This window comes from Borostomias antarcticus (genome assembly GCF_949987555.1).
Source record: "Borostomias antarcticus genome assembly, chromosome: 17".
Lineage (NCBI taxonomy): Eukaryota > Metazoa > Chordata > Actinopteri > Stomiiformes > Stomiidae > Borostomias > Borostomias antarcticus.
In genome coordinates, this window is record NC_140250.1 from 9,645,138 (window position 1) to 9,662,937 (window position 17,800).

Here is a 17,800-nt window from a genome sequence, read left to right on the forward strand (position 1 = left end):
TCAGCCAACTGGAGGATGTCGCCTCTGGGGAGGCTCTGCGTCTCTCCACCAGTCCCCAGCGAGTCCAAGCTCCCCCAATGAATAATACTTATTTATAATAGCCTACGTAGCGCAAAACTGTGCATATAATAGGCTGTAGCCAGCGCGAAACTGCGCATTCCCTATAGCCGTTCATGGAACGACTGGCGGCCGGTATAAATAAATAAAAACATACACGATATTTTCTTATTTGAATGATCTTGAATATATATATATATATTCAAGATCATTCAAATAACAAAATATTGTGTATATTGTGCATGTGAACGCACACTGTCAAACCTGCCGCTATCTATGCACAAGATAGTTAATGTCCGGATATGATTGGCAATGAGTGATCTTTACTCATGGCGACTATGTCAATTTTGTATGGATCCACAAGTCGATCAAGCTTATTTTTTCTTTGTATCGTGCTGAAGCCATATAGCCTACTGCGCTCAGACTTGGCTACATTAGCTGGTGCCCCGTCTTCAAATTTACTTCCGGGGTTTACGAGTAGACTACCAGTTGAATGCGTTCCAGAAACAAAACGCAAAACCCCCACGTTCACCATATATTTACTAACAAATATATTTACAATACTGTTATTTTGCGCATTTGACCTAGCAGCCACCACGTCTTGACCCGACGTCAGTTACCGAGATAGATAGGCTACTGTAGGCCTAGATATAGGTGTTCGTAATAATTAAATTACATCCAAATGGAGAAAACATGTGTTTGAGAACAAGGTAATAATAACAATTAAACGTTATTTGTATAGCACCTTTCATACAGATAAATTCAGCTCAAAGTGCTTTACAACAGAGCATTTAAATTAAAGAATGTGAAACTTAATGATGCTTCATTCGTAGACTATAGGAGAAAAACAGAGCCCAGCCTGCTAAATCTACTCTAAGACGCCACCTGGCGGTGGTGCATCACTAAAACGAAATAACACCCGTCTGAAATCCCACGAGATTTCCAACGGGATTTCCCTGCCAAATACCGCGACGTGAAATGCTGCAGCATGTGACATTTTTAACTTCCCACATCTGTAGCTATGACAACTTGTCTGTCATTTCATTTATTTATTGATTATCATTTGCTCTAATTGTTGTTGGGTTGTTTTTAGGTTATACCATTTTGTTCTGCGAATACAGTAGCCTATCGATACAGCGTGGGCCTCATTTGAGAATAAAGTACTGTATTTGATCAAAGCCCGCATTCAAGTGGAAATTCGTTTATTTTATTATAGGCTACTATAGACCTATAATAGGCTAGGCTATATGAGTTTAATTGGCTATTTGATTGCAATTTTGATGCATTTTTTTGATGCAAGTAATTAAGGGTATTTATCGGTCTATTATGAGTCTATATGAAACAAGTATACCACTTATTGAATTTGGTGCATTTTAACTAAGTTTCAGTCATCCGGACATTTCAGAGATACGAACGACCTTCGGTCCCGTTGGGTTAGGATAACTGGGGTCCTACTGTAATAATAAATACAGTATCAACATGCAGGACTTGCACTAGGTGGCAAATGTCAGTGAACGACATGTTAGAATTATACAAAGTTCAGGTGAAGGATTTCACGATTATCTGAATTTAAGGATGTCCAGCCTTAAGCATCAATGGTATCTGATGAAAAGATAAAAAAAAATATTCCACGGGACCATGCTAAATAATGTACACATATCTATCTATTTTTCATGGAGGCACTTCAAATTCCAAATCCCAAGTCAGGAGGGCGGACCTCCAGATCTGTGAGCTCTTTCAGTGCTGTTGTGAGATTTGCCTGTGATTTCCTCACCAGATTGATTTATGAGTTTGTGCTGTAAGCACCACAATGCACTATAAATTAGTATACCTTTGTGGGCCGTGCACCGGCTGGGCATGTGTATTTTTCTTTTTGCTCTCCGGTGATGCTGTGGGTTTTTATTCTTTCTCCTTGACCGTGACCATCCCTCGGAAAATCAACCGCGGCTGTCCGAACCGAACCACGTGGTAGCTGGACCCGCACGGACAGTCCAACCAAACCATCTTTGTCTCTGATCCCCGAACACCAGCCTTCTTCAATGAACCGTTTTTGGCCCCCGTAAACGTGACTGACCTGTTTTTTTTTATGCTTTCAGGGCCATATCTCAGTCAAGTAAGAGTATGTGTGGGTCTGTGCATGCAAAGTTCACACAAGCCCGGCAGAGGCGGTGGACCTCAGCCCTCCCGTGCTTCAGGAACAGATTTAGCAGCTCGGAGGGTGAAACGGCACAGTGGGGGGTGGGAAGGGTGTGAGTGTGTGTGTGAGGATGGGGGGGAGATTGTGTGTGTGTGTGATGTTGGGGGGGGTGTTCTCCAAGGCGAAACAGCAGAGCGCGTGGTGTGGTGCTATGGCTAATGACCTCTCTGTGTGTCCCCAGCCTGGGGGATGTGATGCGAGCTGGTGGGGATACAGATTTAACTATCCCCGAGGGCGGGGGGCCGCCTAGCTCATGCAGAGAACCGTGACCTTTCGCAACAATGACCCCCAAATCTGACGACAACAAAAAGAAGAAAGAAAGTGGTGCGTCATAACAGGAGATGACGACTTTGCTGCACCCTTTATCTCTATGCAGAGATGACAGGCTGATACCGAGGATTGATTTGATGGACAAGGCCTGTACAGAATCAAAACGCTGCAGATTAAATTGTCACAATCAGGGCACTTAGGTGCATGGGATTTTTCTATCAATCAACATAGGGAAACCTTTTAGGGGTCTTGCAACATATCTGATGAAGCTTTGTTTCTCATTTACCATATGCAATATCAGGTCTGATTTGGAACACCTCACACCAAGCATGAATAACCTACTGTAGATACACCACAGGACAGCGCTGAGAATCAGCAGGTTAATATGAACCCTGCCACCCGTGCTGTGCGCTAACGACATCCAGCGAGATGACCATGCTGTGACTTCATCACAGATCTAATATCCGCTTCCTGGTTGCCAAGGAAGGTGCTAATTAATACGTGTTGGCTTAGGACACATGATGTGTTGTGACTTCACTTGCCCCTGTGAATGAGTTGTCTTTGGTGCTGTGGAGATGTGATACTCCTGGTGTCATATCAATAACTCAAATGATGTCATATAATTAATCAAATTTAGCCTTTTTGCCTAAAATGTGTTCCTAGGTAGAGTTGTGTTTACACTTTGTTCTCAGATTTGATTTGCAAGGAGTGTTTCAGAGTAAGATTCACATCAACCGAGAGGATCAATCAGCACCACATTGTTATGGAAATAAATGGACTGTACCTTTAGAACAGAGAGGTGTACGATACGCTACAAGGAGCACAGCTGCATGACCATAAGGAGAATGTGGAAGCAGATTGAGTATTTGGTGTGATTTAAACTTTTTTCACTTGTCCAACTTCACTGTGTTGTAACCAAGGTTGACAGAACAAACAAGCTAGTCCCAAGGCACTCAATGACACACTTTCACAGACTCTCCTCTCCACTCTTTATCACAAGCTCACACACACCCACACATACACACACAAACACACACACGCACGCATCCACTTCACCCGCTCCAATTGTTTTGATTGTGCAGAATCGGTGTTTGTTCTGCTCCGCCTCCCTCCTGCAGGTCGCACCACTATCCTCTCCACCCATCACATGGATGAGGCGGACATCTTGGGAGACCGCATCGCCATCATCTCCCATGGGAAGCTGTGCTGCTGTGGCTCCTCCCTCTTCCTGAAGAAGTGCTTCGGCAGCGGCTACTACCTGACCCTGGTGAAAGCCAGAAAAATGACCACATCACTCTCAGAGCCAGGGGCCGCCCGGTCTCAGGTCAAACAGGTACAGAACGATGATGTCATGTTCAGGAAATAGCATTAGGGAGAAGAACAGCTCAGAGTGTGACACTGAACAGTTTTGATTCCAAAAAAGTGTCAGTATCAATCATGGTAAGGCAATTACCTGGGGGGGAAAAAGTGCAGTTAGCAAAGTCTAAGCCCATATTTTGTTATATAGGTATGTTCTGAGGTGTTGGGGTAGGGGTTAAGTACTTTGCTCAAGGTGGGCAATGATTGTCAAGTGGCCTGGCCCGTTTCGGTCACTGGTCCGATGATCTAACCAGGCCACCTGCCGCCCTTCAAGAACCTTGAAACTCTACCTGTACACAATGCATCGACAACAGCAGGAGGTCAGCTCTTTGCACCTATACGCAGTTTACCAGACCGTTGACACACACACACACACACACACACACACACACACACACACACACACACACACACACACACACACACACACACACACACACACACATCCTCTAACTTCTGAAAGTATATGCTCTGATGCCTTGCTCTCCCCCGTAATGATCAGTGTTTAGTTTCCCCCAGCAGGAGAATTGGCAGACACCTTCGCGCTGGATGATACTAATTGTCACAAGGGAGGGGGGTTGGGGTAGGGGGGGGTGGGGGATCTCAATCTAGCGATTCACGCTGCCTCACGCACTTAGTTACAATCAATAGGAGGAAATGAACAAGATGCAGCCATGCCAGCAGGGCTACAGCAATTACCATTAGTCTACGGGCTCTTTCTGGGTACTCGAGTAATTTGTTTCAAAATAAATAAATAATTGAACGAACAAACACGTGTGCATGCGTGGCGAGGTCCCTCCCTTCACAACCTGAACTGATCATTTCGGTGGGGGCCCACAACCTTGGGTATAGATGAGCCACAGGAAGATGTTTGGCCATGGCTCCCCCCTTCTCGGTGGCGGGCTCGCTACCTGACTCCAGTGGAAGCCAGAGACAAGGAAACGGCCACCACGCCTTCCGGGGCCAGCGGGGCAACGGCAATTACCATTAGTCTACGGGCCGTTTGTGGAGACTCGGGTCATTTGTCTCAAAAGAAAGAAACAAATGAACGAACAAACACATTTGCGTGGCGAGGCACCCCCCCCCCCCCCCCCCCAAATCACACACACATACACACCAAGTGACTGTTGCAGGTAGCCCAGCAAGTGGAGAAGTTCAAGAAGTTCAGTCCTCACATTAACACCTCCTGATTCCTTTTAGTATCGAACCCTTTCAATAACTTTATTCAGATATATTACAGCCTCAGCGGACAAAAGTCTAAATGTCACTACAGCCAAACCATGATGGTGCAACACAGGGCAACGCGCTATGACCAGCGCCTGTGATGAACCCTGCATCTTACACCGTGTCCTAACTACACGCGACGCGAGCGAGCGTCAGCGACAAAATGTGTTCCATTGCTTTGTTTTCTAAGTTTATGTCCTAACTGGACACGAGCGACGCAGCGCGAAGCGGCGCAACGTTTTACCTGCCCTTTTGACGCTCGCCCTGTTCCTATTTCCCTCCTGTCGCTCGCGTGACAGGCGTTCGTTCTTCAACTGTCTTCAGTTGGGAATATAGACAAATGACGTAACAGAACAGGAAATGTAACGGTTTCAGTTAGGACAGCAAGCATGCGATGTCGCGTTCTGTTGCTCGCGTCGCAAGCAGTTAGGACACGGTGTTAGTGTTACCATAAAGTTAGCTCTATCACAAGCTGGACCGTTGTCATTATGGCATAAATAGTAGAAGAGGACGATGGTAAAGGAGGTGATGATCAAGCTAAAAGCCCAATCATGATGAAGCGTTCTTAATTTGTCTGATTAACAGGAGGAGGGCGGTTCCTCCAACGGGAGCAGTCTGGACGAGGGTATCAGCAGCCAGAACTTGAGTGACTCCTCGGACCACCCAGGTACAGAGCTAACGAGCAGATGTCATTCGGATGCCACCAGGCAGATGCTTAAAAGTCACGTCTGTTTGATTTCTCATCCCATCCTTGAGAGGGAATGGGATCCATAGTGTAAGCAGGGTCTTTTTCTGTGCCACCCCCCCCCCTCCTCAAAGTACAGCAGCTGTCATACAGAGAGGGGGTTGATTGACACCAGCTGATTGTCAGCCCCGTTTCAAGTGACAGCAGTGGCGGGAAAAGTGGCTCTCAGGTCAACTCACCCAGAGATGTGTGGCTTTAACTGGTCGGCCTAATTCGCCCAACTGTGGCCAGTGGCCCAAAGCCCTGATGAGAACTGCTATACTGCAGTCCCCTCAGTTCTTCACATTCAGTGTTCGACTGTATTTCCCTTAGGCTAACGGAGTGATATTGTACAAATAATATGAGCAGCTGAAAAGTACTGAATGACTACTAACTGATCATTGAACGACCCTTTGAGGATTTTGAGCCGGGGACTTAGAACAAAGTGTATATCCTTGGCAGAGAGAGAGAGGAATGACAAATGACAGCAACGAGGTGGCCCAAAGCCTGTACCTCAGTTACACCTGCAACAGTGTGCATGGAAAGATGGCATGAAACATCTTTGATACAATCCTAGTCCAAGCGCTTGCAGGTCATTCCTCTTTTTTATCCAGCCTACTGGTAGTTAAGGCCAATGTGTGACCCTTCTCCATGCTCCATCAAGAAGCAGTACAGCTTTGCTTGGTTAGGCAGCTGTGATTATCTATGAGAGGCCTGGATCAATGCAGGAGGTGGTGTCAGCTCTGATGCTGGCCCTGATTCGCTCTAATGGAGATGTAGCTTCACCATACAGGAAGATGCTCACTTATCTCTGGTTAACGTACAGAGGACACTGTTAAGAGGACACAAGTGTATGTTGTATCTTATTGTAAATGAGGGTCACCCTCAATGATTTCCTCCAAGAATCTTAAATACAGGTTGAATATATCTATTTACAATACATTGGCCTACACAGCGCTTATGCGACTCTAAAACATCTTCAATGCATGATTGAGTAAATTGGCTTCACAAGGAAAAAAAGAGAACCCCCCCACCACCTCCATATGCTCAACTTGGAGAGGATATATGATAATAGAGTTTCTTTAACTCACTGCATCATTGAAATGGTGTTTGCCCTCCCCAGAGCTAGCGGCCGTCACTAAGCTGGTGCGTCGGCATGTAGCCGAGGCCATGTTTGTGGAGAGCATCGGCCAGGAGATCACCTACATCCTCCCCTACAGCGGGGCCAGGGACGGCACCTTCGCCCTCCTCTTCAAAGAGCTGGACCTGGAGATGGCCGAATTGGGGGTCATTAGCTACGGCATTTCCGACACAACGCTGGAAGAGGTGGGGGGGGGGGGGGGCACCCCAGCACCCACATGCGCGCACACACGCACGCGCGCACACACAAACACGCACACACACAACCAAAGCACACACACTTGTGCGGGTGAACGTGCACATACTGTATGCCCAGAAATGTGCATGCAGGCACGCACACTCACACTTTTTCTCTCACTCACTCACTCACTCACTCACTCACTCACTCACTCACTCCCTCACTCACTCACTCACTCACTCACTCACTCACTCACTCACTCACTCACTCACTCACTCACTCACTCACTCAAATCTCTCTATCCAAAACAAACCACTCACAAAATATTGAGTAGGAGAGTGTGACCTTTGTAGGTACACCAAAGTGACTGTTGGCAAACATGCCTAATGTGTCTGGAGGAGTTTAGTCACTGTATTTGAGTATGTGTATGAGTTTAGTCAGGCACTCATGCCCTGCGGGCTATTTGAATAATTCTGGTTGATAGTCTGTTATTTTGAGAGTGCTGTCAATACACATTTACAGATGAGGGGAAACAAGATGGTAGTCTAATGTTTTCAATATTAAATATTTGAATGTTTGTGTTAAACAGCACATAAAAACGATGGGGGACAATTATGGACCGGTTCAGAAGATTTGTACTCAAGATGGAGTCTCTTTTTTGTCTTTAAAGGAGTGGCGTCAACCACTTTTCGCAGAGCAGAGAGCTATTGAATATTTATATCACACAACACTTGTAGACTTCCTTTGAGGTAAAACTGATGATGACAAGGTGTATTATCTTGCTGAAGGCTATTCTTTGATAAAGTTTCCGTTTTATAGATCTTTCTTAAAGTGGCAGAGGACACGGGTGTTGATGTGGAAGTACCAGGTAAGGTCACAACCTGTAATAACTGTAATTGCCTTCAATTTTCTTAGATTTCTATTGATTCTCTACAAGCATTGGCCTCTTCTATGTGGTCAGCCTGTCATTTCATTCAGCTCATTAGAATACTAATTGTTCAGATCTATTGTCAGGCAATTCTGCTGATCTTAAACAACAGCCTTAAACTAATCTTTACACTCAAACTTGGACCACCTGAGTCCCTTGCTTTTACATGGTATAATACACAACCTTATAGGCTCCCAGCTTTCTTCATGTTATTTATAACCTTTAAATGGGTCAGGGCAAAACAACAAATGGTATGTGTATTCCCACAGCTAAAGATGAAGTATTGGTACGAGACTGGAAAAGGAGTTCCCGTGAATCCAAGAGGAGCAGTATGGTTAATGTCAGGACAGATTCAGACCACGTCCCTGTGAAAAGTGGTAAGTACTCTTTAGAGTAGCTTTGAAAGTGGGAGTTTATCTTATGAACCTCAATTAAACCATTGGCCTTGGATGTGCTTTCAACACGTGTATTAAATGTAATATTCTGGAAAGAACATGTATTCTTTCAAGCAAGTTTAAAAATATGATAGCGGTTGCATGTTAACTTTAAGCTCTTTTCTGTTTTTTTTTTTTTTTTTGCCCTATTTTGCTCCGACTGAAGCAGATTTGAAAGGGAAGTTCATAAGCAGAGTTGAAGGTAGGTAGCCAGGGCCAATGCCTTGTCTCTCTGGTGCAATAATCTTCTGATTACCTTGAGAAGATTAAAAGGTCAGTCATGTGACAGTTGTTTGATAAGCAGTTCTTCATCAAAGTATTTCATTATTGTAGCATTTTCACATCAATGACCATCTTGAAAAGCTAAAACCAGACTTGGCAGTCCTTTGAATCAGTCATCCTCAAAGGAGGTTAATTAATTGCCACAAAACAATATCTAAGCAAGGCTGCTACCTTTTCAAATGTTCTCTTGGTAACACCACTTATGACATTTTAATGATTTGAGTACAAATAGTTTTTTTTTGTGTGTGTAACTTTTGAGAGTCTACAATGTCCCTTTTGTGAGTCGTGTCACTCTCTGGTGGTTTTGTAAGTGCATTTATTTGAAAATGTGTCACTCTTTTCTCAAGTATGCAGGTGCGATTAATAATCTTGACCCTTTATCAGTCAGTTAGCTTTGAAGTCCCTGTGGACCAGACAGCGTAAAACCCTTGAGTGAAGTGGATGTGTAGATGTTGATGCATGTGCAAGGTAAATCCCTTGAAACGTGCACTTTCTCTGTCAGAGCTCAATGTTTGTAACGTGAGAGGCAAGCTTAATCTAGCCTGGTATGACCATCCCGATCTAGTGAGCTCACTGCTTCGCTCCGCAATATCGCTCTGGCCTTCGCCCCATAGAGAGAGATTATGTGGGAGGGGGTACGTGCCTTGACAGACAAACACCTTCAGCCAATTAGCGTTCAGCTAACTTTTGCCAAATCCAGTCGGAAGAACGGCAAAAACGTCTTTTCCACCGAGAAACTCCGCTAGTGCACACTCTTGTTCTTGTTTAAGTGTTGTGATTAAGTCTATTTCTGCAATAACTGCACTTATAGCTGTGTTTATTCTTCTAACGTTAACGTTACCACTCATTGCTTCGGGAGCCGCCATGTTTATTTAGCGAGCGGCAGGCATATGAACCAATCGGGCTGCTTTCCACTGTGGTACGGAACAGCAGTTAAAACGCAGTCCCTGATTCAATCAATCAATCAAAGCTTTATTTGTATAGCGCATTTCATACCCAGAGGCAACACAATGCGCTTTACAGAGAACAAGGGAGGTGGGCATACGACCCACTCTCTACATATTGCAGAGGGAAGCAAAAAAACAGTAATCACCCGGGGGCCAGATAAGTGAGCTGTAAAAATTCTTCCCTGACCCCTCACAATAAGGCGATCGAGCAAGCTCCAGGAGTATGTTTGTCTACCGGCTAAGAACATTTATGAAGCAATACATTGCATTGAATTACATTTCAGAGTGAGAGAGGCAAAAAGCATCATAGGAGAAAGAATATTCTACGGACATGCTACATCATCCACAGTAGTAACAGGGGTATCTATCGGACTTCGGGAGGTCTGCTGGTGACAGTGGGGCATCCACTGGACCTGGTTAGGAGATAGAAGGGAGAGAGAGAGAGGCACAAGGGAGAGGGAAGGCAGAGGGAAGGCAGAGCAGGGTTAGTAGCACATAGAGCCATTCAGACCACACAGATATTGAAACAGGCAACCTGGGGCAGGCTCCTGGAATATATTTGTCTAATGGCTAAGAACATTTAAAGAACAATAAATAATATTAAATTAAGTTTAAATTAAGTTTTCGGAGCAAGAAAGGCTAAGAGCATCAGGTCCAGGCCTAAGCCGGATGTGGACTGATGTGTGTCTGTGTGTACGTGTGTGTGTGTGTGTACTAAATACTACGATATCCACAGCTCCGCAGCTGACACTGGACCTGGTTAGAGGATAGGAGGGAGAGAGAGAGACACTAGGGGAGACAGAAAACGGTTAGTAGCACACTGAGTCATTGAAGCAACACAACAGTCAGAACAAGCCTGTTTCAGGATAACCAGCTTCTGTACACTACTTGATATACATACATTGCATAGCAGGACAAATATCAATGTATACAGAGGATTCACAGGTAGGTTTGAGGCTGCCTTTCTGTATCTCAAGGTCCTAGCTAGTGATTGTAGGCTAGGTCGAAAAGGTACGTCTTGAGGTCTCGCTTGAAGACCTCCGTTGTTTCAGCCCTTCTTAGGCACTCCGGTAGGGTGTTCCAGAGGTTGGGGGCATAGAAACTAAAAGCTGCCTCTCCATGTTTCTTGGTCCTGGCTTTTGGAACTGTTAAAAGTTCAGTGCCTGAGGATCTAAGTGGTCTGTTTGGCATGTACTTAACAAGCATGTCTGAAATATATTCTGGTGAGTGACTGTGGAGAGATTTATAGACTAGTAATAGTATTTTAAAGTCTATTCTAGAGTTGACTGGTAACCAGTGTAGTGATTTTAACGCTGGTGTGATGTGTGCCCTTCGTCTAGTCTTAGTGAGGACTCTTGCTGCAGCATTCTGTATTATTTGTAGCTTAGAGATTGCTTTCTTTGGTAGGCCTGATAGTAGAGCATTGCAGTAGTCCAGCCTGCTTGTGATGAAAGCATGCATTAATCTTTCGGTGTCAGCCTGAGAGAGAAAGGGTTGCACCTTGGCAATGTTGGCCTGGTATGGTCTGGATTTTGGGATAATCGCTCTCGAGGAGGCGAAGGCCAGACTGTTCTGCGTTAGTGAAACAGAATGTGAGCTCCCGAGAACGGGATGGTCGTACCAGGCTAGGCTTAATCCCCTGCTGTCTGAGGCACATGGGTTTAACACTAGCACACGCTACCATCGGTGCTATGTATATGCTCAAGTCAAGATAATAGGATGCGCAAACTCCCTATCACAATAGCATCACCTAACCGATGTTTTCCCCCTTTTGAAGACTCTGAGAAGGTGGCCATCACCAACGGGAAGGGCTTGGTGGTCATCATGGGCTGGGAGCTGATTCGCCGCCAGTTCTTGGCTCTCTTCATCAAACGCTTCCACCACGCCAGGAGGAGTCGAAAAGGACTCATCGCCCAGGTAACGCCCACCAACAACGCTAGTCATTCATACTCTCTGGGTGGTGCAGTACCTTCGCACAGCTGACGGTAACATTCATAATGGCCGTGGATTGAACACGGTGGTGTAGGCTGAGCTGAGGGGTTTTGAACTATGTTTTTAGGGGCTGGGCAGCCTCAGCTGACGGAACCCTCTTGTATTTGCCAATATTCTGAATCTGAATAATCATCTTCATCTTCATCTCCTTTTTCTTCCTAGGAAGTCTGACTTCCCATGCATGAAAAATCCAACATTTGCACATTGGTCTAGTGTAGCAACTCATAATGTAATAAAGGCTCATAATGTAATAACGGCTCATAATGTAATAACCTATTACATTATAAACTAACTAAAAAGTTCATAATGTAATAATCAGCTCATATGGTAATAAAACCATGCGCTCATAACGTAATAACTGATTTGCGCATAATGTAATAATGTTATAACTTATTACATTATGAGCCTTAATGAGCCGCTCATAATTATTTATTTATTTGTTTATTTGTATAGCACCTTTCACAGATAGGGATCACAAAGTGCTTCACACACATAGCAACACTCAGTAAAATACAGTAAAAGTGACAGTGCAAGAGAATAGTAGAACACGCCAAAATATAAAAGGTAAAAACACAAATAAAAGAGGGTCAAGTAAAAGCCTGTCTAACATAGCAACACACAGTAAAATACAATAAAGGTACAGTGCAAAAAGAACAGTAAAACACCAAAATAGAAAGGGTAAAATCAGAGAAAAGAGGGTCAAGTAAAAGCCTGTCTGAATAAAAATGTCTTGAGCTGTTTTTTAAAAGCAGTAAGGGAGTCAAGTGCACGTAAAGGCGGAGGAAGAGCATTCCAGAGGGTAGGGGCTACAGACTGGAAAGAGCGATCACCCTTGGTCTTTAAATGGGTACGAGGGATGACCAGGAGCTGAAGCTGTGCGGATCTAAGCGCACAACTAGGGGTAACGAGGTGGAGAAGGTCAGAGATGTAGATGGGGGATTGACCATGGAGGGCTTTAAAAGTGAGGACCAGAATTTTAAAATGAACTCGGAACTGAATAGGTAGCCAATGAAGGGAGGATAAAATTGGGGTGATGTGTGATCTCCTATTCGAGCAAGTTAATACACGGGCAGCTGCATTCTGAATAACTTGTAAACGGCTCAAGACAGATTTGTCTTAAAGGCGGGATGAGATAAAAGCATGAATGATCATTTCCATTTCTGACTTAGAAACAACACACCTGAGTTTAGCAATGTTTGTAAGCTGATAAAAACAAGAACGGGTTAGCTGGTAAGACTCATTAAAGAAAACACCAAAATCTCTAACTTGGGGTTTGACATGCACTGCTAGTGGCCCAAGGCACTGCTTAATGCTAGGGCTAATGTGGTCAGGGGCAATGATCAGGGCTTCAGTCTTGTCTGTATTTAGTTGCAGGAAGTTGGCTGCCATCCAGCTCTTAATAGCATTTATGCACTCATTGAGGATGTTAAAATCGTTACATTCACTGGGAATAAAAGAACAGTACAACTGAATGTCATCAGCATAAAAATGGTAGGAAATACCTTTAAAGCTACTAATAATCTGGCCAAGGGGCAGCATGAACAATGAGAACAGGATGGGCCCCATGACAGAACCCTGTGGAACCCCACAGGACAGAGGCGCAGCATCTGAGGTAAACTGACCCACAGAAACAGAGAAGGTTCTACCAGTCAGATAAGATGCAAACTATTCTAGAGCGGACCCAGACATACCAATTGATTGGTTGAGCCTGTCTAACAAAATGTTATGATCAACTGTGTCAAAAGCTGCACTGAGGTCCAACAGCACCAAGACCGAGTGTCTACCCTCATCTGCAGCCATAACTATGTCATTAGTGACCTTCACAAGAGCCGTTTCTGTAGAATGGAATTTACAAAAACCAGATTGGACTACATCATGTAGATTGTGAGTAGTCAAAACCATGGACAGCTGCTGTGCTACGACTTTCTCCAGGAGTTTGGAAAGTAGGGGTAGCTTGGATATAGGTCTGTAGTTGGAGGGGAGGGAGGGGTCAAGATTTGCTTTCTTCAGCAGTGGCCAAATTATGGCTTGTTTAAAAATGCTGGGAAAAGAACCAGATGATAGGGAGAGGTTGGTCATAGATAGGATAGTGGGGCCTACTGAGTCAAATGTGTCCAGGATTAATCGTAGGGGAAGGGCATCCAGGGGACTGGAGGAGGGCCTGATGCTCTGCAAGGTTTTTTAAGATATCCTCCAGGGTGACTAGCGAGAAGGAATCCAGGGTAGGGGGGCAGGGAGGACCAGAGGGAGAGGAGCTGATTGACTTGGGTGTGGAAGAGATGACTGCTCTCACAACACTGATCTTATCCACAAAGCAATGTAGAAAATTGTTACAATCAGAAATGGAGAAGGCGGGGACACAAGGGGCGACAGAAGAGACCATTCTTTCTATGGTGTCGAAGAGAACCCTAGAATTTCCCTTATTGGAAGAGATCATGTTGGCGAAGTAGGAGGCCTTAGCATCCCTAATCATAGAGTTCAGGCTGAACATGAGCTCTTTGAGATGTAGCCTATGGACATCAAGTTTAGTTGAGGTCTATAAGCGCTCAGTCTTCCTACATTCCCTCCTAAAGCTGCGGATAGACTCGTTAAAAGAGTCAGTGATTGTGAGAAAATCTGCTGTGGTCTTTGACGTGACATCATCAACATGCAGGTTAAAGTCACCAACACATTGTCCAGCTTGATCACTGAGGTTAAGAAATCAGTAAGCTCAGATAGAAAAATGGCAGAGGGGCCGGGGGGCCGGTAAACTAAAATACAGTAGAACGGTTTTGATCTCCCAACTTTAGTTAATGGAAGTTCAAAGGATTGTAAGGATTCTGTGTCAACTGGTCGGCCGCCAAAGTGATTCCTGTGGACCACTGCGAGACCACTACCATGACCAGATATCCGTGGGGTGCTGATGGAGCTGTAGTTCGGTGGGCATAGCTCGTTAAAATGGGTATGTTCCAGGTTTCGTTGCCAGGTTTCAGTAAGGAACATGAAGTCAAACTCCTCCCTAACCAAAATATCATTAATGAGGAACGACCGGCCTGCTTAGATCTCTTGCGCAGGCAACATGTGGATGTTGCCTTCATACAACAATCCCATCTAAAAACTGAAGATGTTCGCCGCTTTTCAAACAAGCACTATTGCGTGGCTGCATTTGCATCGCTGGACACCAAAACTAGAGGCTCATTAGTAGTAATAAAACGTAATTTCTCAATCAATATATTAGAACAATTTGGTAGTGATGATGGTAGGGTTTCTTATATCAAGACGGTTATTTCTGGGCACAAATTTGCTTTTATTTCTGTTCATGCTCCATCCCAATATGATTCAGAGTTTTTTTTCCCAATCTAACTGCAATTTTACTGCATCTTCAGGACTTTTCACTCATTCTTGGTGCAGACATGAATTCATTTGTAAATCTAACATTGGATAAATCTGCTCAGCGGTCCACGGCCACTCAGTTACGTGCATCTGAAGATTTTCAAAGTTTTTTGTCAGAGCTTAGTTTAACGGACCTATATCGCATTATTGAACCCACTTCTAAACAGTATACCTTTAATTCAACGAGACACAAGACCTTTTCTAGAATAGACTTTATACTGGCTTCATCAGCGTCTTTCTCCGAGATACATGATGTTGTAATTAAACCATGCTCTCTATCAGATCATAGTATTGTCTCGGCGCACTTTACACTCATGGGCGCACCTCCCCGAGCGTCACGCTGGCGGTTCAATGTTTCACTTCTTAAAAATTGAGATTTTTGTGTCTTTTTCAAGGAAAAACTAAAAGACTTTATAGATCTTAATGTAGGTTGGGTAGATGACCCACGTTTTTTATGGGATGCTATAAAGGGCTGTATTAGGAATTTCTCTATTTCGTTTTCGTCTCAATTTAGTAAAAGTAGACTTAGCAAAATAACTGAGCTGGAGAATAGTCTCACCCAACTTGAGGCACAACAACAAATCGCATACTCTGATACTAGGGGTGTAACGGTACATGTATTCGTACCGTACGGTACAGGGCTTTCGGTACGGTACAGACATGTGCCGAGCGAACCGAACGGTACAGTAATGTGCCGAGCGACCCGACATCATTCGAGCAAATCCCTTTCTGTAGAATGACACAAAATATTTGTCACAGTTGTGACAAAGGGCTGTTTCTTAATCGACTCTTGTGAAATAGAGCCACACTTTGAACCTTTCACTCTCTGCCATCACTTCTGTCACTGTGACCTCAGACCTCCCCACCTCAGTTCGGCTCGCTCACACAGCGAAATAGGCTATACATGGGGACCTTTGTAATCCATTTCCCATCTAATTGTACCGCAAGTTATCATATATTGCCGAGCACATAAGTCATTTGATCTTATCTGGCCCCCGGGTGATTACTGTTTTTTTGTTTCCCTCTGGAATATGTAGAGGTGGGTCGTATGCCCACCTCCCTTGTTCTCTGTAAAGCGCATTGTGTTGCCTCTGGGTATGAAATGCACTATAGAAAAGCTTTGATTGATTGATTGATTGATTGATTTGATATAGGCTACAGTCCCGTGCGACCTGTCTGTGATTTGGAAATGAGTAGCCTACGAGCAGTGTCATCATATCAGCGCACAACTCACATTTGTCAGTGGGCTCACGTTGATATTCAGTCGTCCTCATTACCGTCCTCCTGAGGTAAAACTATTAATTCTGTTTGTTTGCCTTAGCCTAATTCACCGTAATGAAACACAGGTAGGCTAAGGGAATAATTTATATATCACGGAGGTCCCAATGCAGGCTATAGTCCTTGCAATGAGAGAAATGAAACTCTGAAGCTGCACACAGCACGTGCTTGTTTGTACACGCACGTTTGCACACAGTCTATATCTCTGTGGGAAAAAAGGCAGATTTATTTTTTTGTAAAGATTTTAATTTATTTAGTTTAAATGTTTATTGCATTTAATTCGTTTTAAATAAGCGATTCAAAAACATATTTTTAAGTAGGCTATTCGGTTTTATTTCATTTTCTACTGCTGGGGACATCGTCACTGCCAGCAGGTCTTCCCTGTCTGCTGACAGTGTTGACAAGTTGATTTTTCTGGCCAAAAATATGAAGGTTGAGTGAAATGGGGTAAATTGGGTATGAATGAGGGGGAAACACTTAAAAGAAAAAGAAACAGCAAAGTTACTTGACACAGCATTGTAGGCTATTCCACTGGTCAACATTGTTTTTTTGTTTTGTTATGTTGTTGTTTTTTGGGGAGGGGCAGTGATGCAGCCTGAAAGGTATTGCTGTTTGTAAATAAAATTATATTAAAAAGATTGATTCAAGATCATTTTCAAAGAATAGAAAAGGAATCAGAGTAGCGCAGGCGCGCCGCTCCTGAACCGAACCGAACCGAGACGTCCGTACCGAACCGTGATGTTTTCGTACCGTTACACCCCTATCTGATACTGTACAGGGGAGGATTACTATGACAAGAATTTAATTGAACTCTTTGTTAAGAGGTAGAGCAGAGTTCCTAATGCACAGGACCAGAAGAACATTATTTTCACGGAGCTAGACCAAGCCATCTTTTAGCCTTGAGATTGAAAAACCAGGAAAAATACTCAAATATCATGGCCATTAAAACACCTATTCGTATATTGAGTGATCCTCGTGATATTAACACTGAATTTAAAACATTTTATTCGACTCTATACATCTGAAGTATTACTCGATGTTAATTCATGTACTAATTTTCTCCAGGAACTTGATCTGCCTTCTCTCTCTGACACTGAATCTGAATTACTCAGCACACCTCTTTCTCTGGAAGAGTTAAGAGTGGCTCTGGCTAACATGAAAAAAGGCAAGTCCCCGGGGTGGGACGGTATTCCACCAGAGCTATATCTTGCCTTCTTGGATGAACTGGGACCACCACTGCTGGATATGATCAATACTGCTATTGATAAGAGTGCGTTCAATGTCAGCACTAACACAGCCTTAATCACTGTACTTCCCAAACCAAATAAAGATTTGACTCAATGTGGCAACTATAGACCTCTCTCCCTTCTGAATGGAGATATTAAATTATATGCTAAAATACTTGCTACCCGATTAGA

At 44.0% G+C, this 17,800-nt stretch overlaps 1 protein-coding gene across 1 annotated transcript in view; it reads left to right on the forward strand.

Moving 5' to 3' along the window:
• LOC311320254 (phospholipid-transporting ATPase ABCA1) overlaps positions 1-17,800 on the forward strand; it is a gene marked incomplete at both ends in the record, with an annotated part of 445,813 nt that overhangs the window by 105,395 nt on the left and 322,618 nt on the right. The window contains 7 exons of the mRNA XM_084451987.1: positions 3,643-3,857; positions 5,693-5,774; positions 6,955-7,157; positions 7,969-8,017; positions 8,347-8,454; positions 8,681-8,713; positions 11,518-11,657. Of these exons, the coding sequence (XP_084308113.1) occupies positions 3,643-3,857; positions 5,693-5,774; positions 6,955-7,157; positions 7,969-8,017; positions 8,347-8,454; positions 8,681-8,713; positions 11,518-11,657 (830 nt within the window). The remainder of the gene's footprint in view (positions 1-3,642; positions 3,858-5,692; positions 5,775-6,954; positions 7,158-7,968; positions 8,018-8,346; positions 8,455-8,680; positions 8,714-11,517; positions 11,658-17,800) is intronic.